This window comes from Borostomias antarcticus, assembly GCF_949987555.1.
Source record: "Borostomias antarcticus genome assembly, chromosome: 6".
Lineage (NCBI taxonomy): Eukaryota > Metazoa > Chordata > Actinopteri > Stomiiformes > Stomiidae > Borostomias > Borostomias antarcticus.
Genome location: NC_140239.1, coordinates 28,347,180 through 28,356,266, shown reverse-complemented (window position 1 = coordinate 28,356,266; position 9,087 = coordinate 28,347,180). Strand labels below are relative to the sequence as shown.

General features: G+C 41.7%; 1 protein-coding gene across 2 annotated transcripts in view; it reads right to left on the bottom strand.

Moving 5' to 3' along the window:
* Positions 1–620: 620 nt before the first annotated feature.
* Positions 621–9,087, bottom strand: part of flvcr2b (FLVCR choline and putative heme transporter 2b) — a 29,409-nt gene continuing 20,942 nt past the window's right edge. The window contains exons 9-11 of one of the 2 annotated variants that reach the window (XR_014630496.1): positions 5,615–5,670; positions 4,114–4,257; positions 621–3,438 (exon numbers count right to left, since the gene is read on the bottom strand). Coding sequence is in view for 1 of the 2 variants with exons in the window: in XM_084439888.1 (XP_084296014.1) it covers positions 4,183–4,257; positions 5,615–5,670 (131 nt within the window). In the remaining variant the exon portion in view is untranslated. Of the gene's footprint in view, positions 4,258–5,614; positions 5,671–9,087 lie in introns of both variants that reach the window. The other variant, XM_084439888.1, reaches the window with a different exon arrangement.

Below are 9,087 nucleotides of genomic sequence, written 5' to 3'. Positions count from 1 at the left end.
ACTGATCCACATTAAGAACTACAATAAACTGATCCACATTAAGAACTACAATAAACTGATCCACATTAAGAACTACAATTTAAAATCCTTTCAAACAGGAGGTGCTGATTCAAAATAAACTAAACTAAACTAAACCCAGAGCCGCTCTGAGGGAGTGAATTTGGACAACCGGATCTGAACCACGAAGACAATCTGAGAACGGCACAGTTTACCTGCGTACATGCTTATCAACAGATCTATTGTTCAGAGCTGTGTACTTATACCATAAGGGGTTGGGATTATTCCCATATTAATGGAGCAGTTTAACCCTCAATGTAAAGACAAACAGTGTGAAACATACAGAAAGGTTGTCTGGTCACTCATATCTGAGTTATCTATGTAGCTAACAGGGTCAGAAGGCTGAGAGATATGATTTCAACTGATAATGATAATTTCTGATGATACACTTGCAAAGGGGCATGTTATGGATTCATTTGTCATTGATACCTCTGGTTCATCCATTGTGAGACAACCATGTGGGGATAAGCAACAGTAGTTTTGTTTCTATAACACCTTCAAGAGATCTTCATGTGACAATAGTTAATGAGTTATACGCATCACAATTACACTTCATGTTTAAGAGTCTAGTTTTATTAAAATAAAATAACCGATATCACAACTACAGTACTCAACAAGTAAATACAAGTGTTAACTGCAACTGCTACCATTTGTTTTGACTCTAATATTGTTACTTAAACTGTGGCAGGGATTGGAAATCACTTCATGTGGTAAAAACAATTCATCATCATCATCACAATTATCTTACAAAATACTTCTTTCAATAACATGACTTTACAACAATATTGGCAACTGCTCATAGCAAAAACAGACATATTGCTCAACATATTTCCATATATAAATGGCAATTAATATCTTACAATCAGTCCATATTTGTAAAAACATGCATAGGAAATCACAAGAACACATTTGTGCATTTTATATGACAGATAACGGATAAAATTAACCTGTTGGTCGCCCACCATTGATGTTGTCAGCATGTTCAGTGTAAGTCATCTAGTTTAGATTTATCTGTGGAGTCGGCATAATAGGCCCATCATATTTTTTGGTTGGTCTAAAATGCAAGCATTAATTTAAAAGTAGTGAATTACAATATCAGTGATTAGAATAGTTAATATAAAAAACTCAATTATAACAATTAGAGTGAATATAACTTTCTGTGTAAGGAAATGAAAATGTAATATGTAATGACAATGACAATGTTACTGTTCATTTGAAAAGTGTCAGTTTGTTTCCTTTCAGAGGTCCTCTTGAGATATGGTCTATGCTCTGCTGTGCTTAAAGAACAGGTTCGGAATTGAGCATTAAATACAGTAGAGTATGTTATAAGGTTATTTACGATCATATACAACGGATGATATTAAAGTTTTGTCAAACGGTGCACTCTCGAGATATAGCCGTCACTCTTAACACACTCAATGGATCCATACTGTAGGTGCATTGACAAAATCCCTCATAAACACCATAATCTCTCATTTTAAAAGACAGGAAACGAACCGAGTGGTCACTGGTGTCCGTGGATGTTGTCAAAAAGAATTTGCCATAAACTATGCTTCCGAACTTCTACCTAACACTATCAATGAAATACCAGCTGCAGATCAATCCTAGGCTTCTTGACTTGTTGTTGTTGTTGCTGTTGTTGTTGTTGTTGTTGTTGTGTAGACCTGTGACCAGGAAGCGGCTCTTCTTCTTCTTCTACAGTAGCGTCTAAACTCAGTCAGACCTCCAAAAGTTCAAGCAGAAGTTTACAAATGTATGTACTGCGAGTGAAAAAAGTTCAATGCTAAATGATAAATAAGGCCCGATCGGAAGCATACACCAGTGACCACTTGGTGAGTTTCCTATCTTTGAAAACGAGTTCATGATGTTTTTGAGGGATTTGGTCTATGCACCTATGGATCCACTGAGTGTGTTAGCGGCAACGGGCTATATCTCAATAGTGCACCGTTTGACGAAACATTGATATCGGCCGTTGTATATGATCGTAAATAACCTTTTAACATGGCTTATAATGCTAAATTCCGAACTTGTCCTTTAAAGCAGGGGTTCTCAACCTTTTTCTTACTTAAGGCCCACGTTTAATTGTTAAAGTAATTCTGAGGACCACCTTCTCGAATACATGAAAAAAAAAACTGGTGTTCCATCACTTTTCTCATCCGAGGGTGAGGGAAAGTTTGCATCCGAGGGAACGTTCGCAAGCGAGCTACGTTAGCTGAACACATCTGGATGTGATTGGCGTGGTGATATTCAAGCTCGTCATTGAAATTATGCATTTTAACTTGAATTTATGTATGTATTATGTGAATTCTTGAGTGTATTTAGATAAAATGTCAATTACCAAACTTTATTTCTTTTTTTCTAACCATTTGGCAGTAGGCTACCACTGCCTCCGTGGCCCACTTGATGTCACTCTAAGGACGCCCAGTGGGCCACGGGACCACTGGTTGAGAATGGCTGCTTTAGAGTGTTACTACCACCATAGTGGATCTCAGTTAGAATTCCCAGCCAATCAGTGTCCTTTCAATGTGATGATGGAATTAAACTTCGCGACATGATTGGTTAAGGGATGAACTAATCGCTGAATACTCCTTCGGCAACGGCCATCTCAGAAAACGGCTGCAATGGGAGCATTTTCAGACTGAATAATGAAGTGAAACGAAATGTCAATTCAGTCAGACTGTTAGGCTTCCTCAAACTCTGTAGTCTGTGGATTTAGAAAGCAGACGGGCTCCTGAGAAGACTAGATTCGATTTTTACTGCAACACCAAGCATAGTTTTTTACATACAGAACAAAATGAATTGGGGCAAGTGCCCCCTGGTGGTGGGCTCTGGTACATGTGTGAGAGTTGAACAAATGCACGAATGAACGCGCACACACACTAATGTAATGTACAGCATGCATGCCAAACAGCACTAATGTACAATGTCAAATTAATACCCCCCAACCTCGATTTAATTGGGTCGGGGACAATTATTCCAGTAAAAACAGTCAAACAAATGCAACTCAAACACAAAAAAAGAGACAAAAAGACAAAAAACGAGTGTTGATTTGAATATTGTCAAGGTACATCAGCCTTCCTAAGCGGGCTTCACATTCCAGACTGTAAAAATTAATTCAAGTAAAAAACAACATTTTCCAACACACAATTAGGCAAACGTTTAAAAAAATAATAATTTGTTTGGAAGAGAGTCATTTTGCACACTTCCTGATTGTGCCTATCTCCCATTCTTACCATTCTTAAAATCTCCAGGCAATATTTGTGTGTGTGTGTGTGTGTGTGTGTGTGTGTGTGTGTGTGTGTGTGTGTGTGTGATTTAAAACCTAGCTTCATTTAAAACTGCAGGCACAGGGGTGCTTCCATCCTGATTGTCTGACAGCTCCTGTCAATCAAAAGAATCACCAAAATAATGTTAACATGATAAATTTAGATCATCCCCCTAATCTAGAGGTTAAGAAGTAGTACTTTGTCTATTGTTAGTGCATCTAGCAAATATAAGCACATGAAACATTAAACGCTAAACCTGTCAGGATTCACAGTAAAGTAGTAAATGTGCAAAGCTACTTTTAGTGTCATATCACAGCAGACAATTAACTAAAGCACACACACATACTGTTAATAAAAATTATTCCACAAATACACTACACAGCAACTATATGTATATTTTATACTAGAACCAACAATGTACTCGAATTTACTAAAGTTTACTGAACTATCAAATGGTTTCCAGTGGAGCTGCATTGAAAGCTCGTACGTATCTCAACCAGAAGTCAATGAGTAAGTCAACTAACACAATACATGCTTGGAACTAGTTGAACAAGTATGACAACCCTCCTTGTGAAATGTCCCTCCAACGTTCATGTGATTGGTCTAAAGAGTCTGTGCTTCATTGATTGATTGATTGATTGATTGAGTGAGTGAGGAATCACTGACATGTGAGGTGAGGTTAATTATAACCGAGGGGAAGTGAGGTGAGGGTGTGCAGGTGTGCTCAGGTAGGTGTGGTAGGATCAGAGGAAAGGGTGTGCTGATTGAGAGTGCTCGGTGGTGCCCCTACCTGGACCGACTTTTTGCGGAGCTAAAAAGAGATGTCAGATTTTTGGAATGAGGGGGAGCGGATTAATGATCAAGCCTTGGGAGGCAGAGCTGGGTTGATTAGTGTCGTGGCCTCACTGTCCTGCCCCGCGGTCTGCTTGTCCGCCTGGAATGACAGCTAGGGGTCACACAAGGTCTGCAGTTGTGGTCAGAGTCCACTGTGGTGGAAATAGCAAATTATTCCTTCATGTCTTTCCTCTTTCTGGGTCCCGTCGGCTCTCTGGTAACATTTCTGTAGCTTATTGTATTATTATACATGTACCATTTCATTGGTATTAAATGTTTATTCTGGTGTGTCCAAACCTGGAATTGCAACATAGTTTACTTGTTACAATGGAGGTGAACTTGATAAGCATGCTGATGCTCATTGTGATGCATGTTGTGCTACTGACTGATAACATTCAGTCTCTCTCTGAGACAGATTGGCCTTGCTCTTGAGCCGTGCCCACTAACTTTGTATCAAAACATACAATCTTCGGTATATTATAACATATATATAGGACACTAAGTCACTAAACTGCTGCCTAATCTGTTCTCGCTCTTTCTATTCCTCTTTCGTGTTCTGAAATATGAGCCAGGGACGAGTAAATAAAGCCACAGCGTATCACAAGATCAAGGTAATCATGATTAAAGAAAGGTAATCGAGTGTCAAAAATAATGGAACTACCTGATTTCTGTTGATTTTAAAATGAATCTTTTTTTACATAGGAAGGTTGAAAAGGGGACCAGAGAATATTTAAACTTGGCTTTGTTGCAACAGGGTTTTATTCACCCTTTTTTTCTCTCAAACTACTGAATTTCAAATGACTTCCCAAAACCGTTAAGTAACTAAAGTGAGAGAAGAGTCTTACATTGTATATAGAGTAGTAAAACCTTTGCTAGTTAAAGTCCTGCTTGTTAAGGCCTCATGAAACTGAAGAGGCTGTAAAATGCTATCATGTGCTTCTCATACATTCTTTCAAGACTGTAACCTTAGGAGGGTGCTGTTATCCATCATGACTATGTATAGAGTGGTATCTTATTTCTAAGCCGTGCCATAACAATTGACAGACAAAGGACATCAAAGACAGATGAGTTATGCAGCACGATTGGGGTTATTTCTGGAACAACCACAACACGTAAGGTGACACTGAAAGCATACTTCAGGCCATAGCACGTTCTCAATACAATTCTAATAAATAGTCATAAACAGGCCGTTTAAATATCAACAACTGAGGTATATATTCGATCCCCTGTGTGTCACCATGCCCTCATTGTATCTGAACATAAACATAGTGGATGTAGCGAGTATAATTCACATCTTCACTGCCAGTTATTTGGCAGGCTGTGCCTCTTATTATAATAAAGAACATGTATCGTAGCACACCATCATGGCTGTGATAACCCCTTAAACTACCTCTTTATCTTAAATGTCTCCCACACCACCTAAGCCCCTCCCCAAGGACTTGTTCCCTGACACTTACAGCTGCTCTGGCCAATCGGTTCGCTTTCTGTCTCCTGAGGTCAGACTTGATTAAACCTGAGGGGAAGAGAAGAACATGGCTGAGCAGGTTAAAAAGACAGGAGGTCATTCTGGTGCCTAATATTCAGACGACTCTATCAACTGGATTAGTCAAATAAATAAGTGGATATAATAACTATCCCTATAACTAATCCTATGATATAATAATTACATTTAGGCAGTGTGAGGTGTATTTCTGCACATTTGTATTAGTCCACAAGGGGGCCCCCCTACATAATGTAAACATAGAAAGGCATCAAGTATGTCGACCTTTGATACAAGTCTATAAATTGGTGAATAAGTAACCAAAACAATATAAAATGCATATATCCCTCAAGGTCATGTGTATATCAATTGAGTCGGTTTAGGAGATTCACTGATTCCAATTAGCCTAAAGAATTACAAATTGTCTGTAAAAAGTTTTTATCTATTATTTTACCCTGTCAGTACCAGTCAAGGTAGCAAAACTTATCATTTTAAAGATGATAGTTTGGTATGATAGACATTCCTGAGTGGTAGCTGTGTCACAGTAACTAGCTTGTGAAGTTACCCCCCCCCCCACCCCAAAGTAAATTGCAATCTATAATATTGTGTTCGGTATCATTTTAAAGCTGACCTTCTTAGCTTTCATTCAGGCCCAGTTGTGAGTCTTTCTGACAAATATAGAGGTCACTTGAGCTCTTCAAACTGTCAACGTCACAGTTTTCCACAATCTTCGCCTAAACTATATACTTTCTTTTAGCCCTGTGGCATCTAGGAACACCAGGGACACAAAACTAGAATACTCACTGGACTCTAAGGATTCAGGAAATGTACAGTATAATATACCTATACTATTTCATTGTGAGAGGTGATTGTGAGCCTTAAATTAGAAGGGCATTACTAAGAAACTACAAACTGGTCTTTATACATTTGTTTAAATACACAAAGAAAATACAGGATAATAAGGAATACCACAGTATATCGTTAATGAAGTCAACGACGCAAATTCAGCCGAGGAACGTACGTCAGGGCCGGGGGGTCAGCAGAGGTTAATCAGTCACGCATGACGCAGCACCAGCTGACTGTAGCTGTCATAGCATTGGTCAGCTCACTAGAGCGCATGTATTTAAGCTGTCAAAACATGTCATTGTTCGCGCTTGCTTTACTGCTGTTGTGCATTGCATGCTCGCCCCACCTCCTCCCCTGCTCCTCCTGCGTATGTCGATGTCGTCTGTTGTCATCGTCGCTCTCTGTCCGGGGTAGTTTGCAGGTATTCCACCAGCGTCGGCCGGTGGATGCCAGAGTAGCCGCTAGCTGGTCTCTGTGGCTTTCCGTGGCGGGCGCCATGGAAGCAGAGACACGAGGCTGTATCTCCCGCGGAACCCACGGGCGTCGGCCCGTGGGGACCAGGGACTATAATGTACAGCAGTCCTCCTGTGGCACTCTTTGACGGTCTTAGTGGGCTGAGTTACCTCCGAGCGTCTTCCCGATCGCAGCCCACTCTGATCGTCATTGAGGCAGGGGGCTAGATGCCGTTCCCCCTTCCTGGCTCTCTGGGCCAAGGGCTTGGCCCAGAGGGGGGGAACACCTAGATTGCCTCCCCCTGCTAACGCGCTGCACGCGGTGGAAGGCAGGGGGCCCCCCCGGACAGAGCACACCGCCAAAAATTCATATGCATGTATTATGCCGCTTGTATAATAAATGTTCAAATTTGACAAAAGTGATCTCGTCTGAAGTGATAGAAGCATATGAAGGTTAAATTATTACCAAGCTCTGTGTGTTCTTAGATGGTATTAAAAAGAGTAACCAAGTCCAGAATCACCACACTCTGTCACTCATCAAACTGCTCGTCTCTCTCGTCATCTGACTCCCCAAGTTCAAAGTCAGGTTCTAGATCATTCTGCAGTGTTTGCTTACCGCAGGTCTGTAACCTGTCAGTCCATCAGATCAGCTCTTCTGCACCAAAACGGGAGAGGTCGAGTCCAGCCAGTTGCCACCATAGAGACTGTTTCTTCATGCATAGCGTGAATATAAATGCAATAGGTGCTTAAGAGGGAGGATCCTGGTAGTACTTCTTAAAGAGGTGAGTTTTGAGCCTGTGGCGGTGCAGCGACTCTGCTGTCCTGACGTCAGTGGGCAGTTCGTTCCACCACTGCGGGACCAGGACAGAGAAGAGCTGTGACTGTGTCGATCGACCGCAGGGGCCTCGGAGTGACAGGAGAACCAGTTGCCCTGAGGTAGCAGAGCATAGTGGTCGGGAGGGGGTGTAGGGCTCAGTACAGTGCTGTCAGGATATTGGCCGCGCCTGATTGTATGGCTGCTTGTCGAGGCTGGCTGCCTGTATGGTAATTCCCTTCCCCCTCCCCTCCCCTGGCAACTGCCTTGTACTGTATTTTGTAACTGCCTTGTACTGTATTTTGTATGTCGTAATTGCCTTGTATTTTGTGTGTATTGCATTTTGTATGTCGCTCTTTCTTCCTTTTTATGTGTTATCTGTATTGTAAAGCGCTTTGTGCATTCGTGCTGTGAAAGGCGCTATATAAATAAAACTTACTTACTTACTAACTAGGGCTTGACCATGGCCTGGAGGTAGGAGGTAGCTGTTCTTTTCATTGCCCTGTAGGCTAGCGCCAGAGTTTTAAACTGGATGCGAGCTGCTACGGGGAGCCAGTGTAGGGAACAGAGAAGGGAAGTTGTGTGGGAGAACTTGGGGTGGTTGAACACCAGGCGAGCAGCAGCTTTCTGGACAAGCTCTAGATTAATGAAGCTAGGCTGAGGGAAGACTGCGGTAGTCGGGACAGCTGTCAAACTTTAAACTCAAACTTGCAGGCAGCACAATAAGACACCTATTTTTGTTATTAAACAAATGATCTAGCCCACATTGTACATCTACTTCAGAAGCCCCCGTGTTTTTATGCAGTGTTTCCCCTGGCCTACATTAGGGTTGGGTGATTTGACGATAGTCTCCTCAACTGCACATTTCAAAGCGTGCGCAAACAGTCTCATGCATTGGGCAGCAGTCATATGTTTTGGCTTTCACTAAAGCATTTTCGCGGACGTTAGAGCTTAATCTGTCAATTGGAAAAAATATTTTTTCCAGCGGATATCTTAGTTATTATAAGAAGATTGATTCAGAAAGGCAGCTTTGTGTTGTGATATTCCGTTTGAGAAGGCTAGACGCACAGCGGAGGGGAGAGTGGTTCAGTGGTAGAGCGGGTCGTCCAGTGATCGAAGGGTCAGCGGTTCGAATCCTGCCTCCTCCTGTCCACATGTCGAAGTGTCCTTGGGCAAGACACTGAAGCCCAAATTGCTCCCAATGAGCAGGCTAGCACCTTGCATGGCACCTGCCGCACCAGACTTTGAACTTGGGGAGTCAGATGACGAGAGAGACGAGCAGTTTGATGAGTGACAGAGTGGTGTGATTCTGGACTTGGCTACCCTTTTTAATACCAT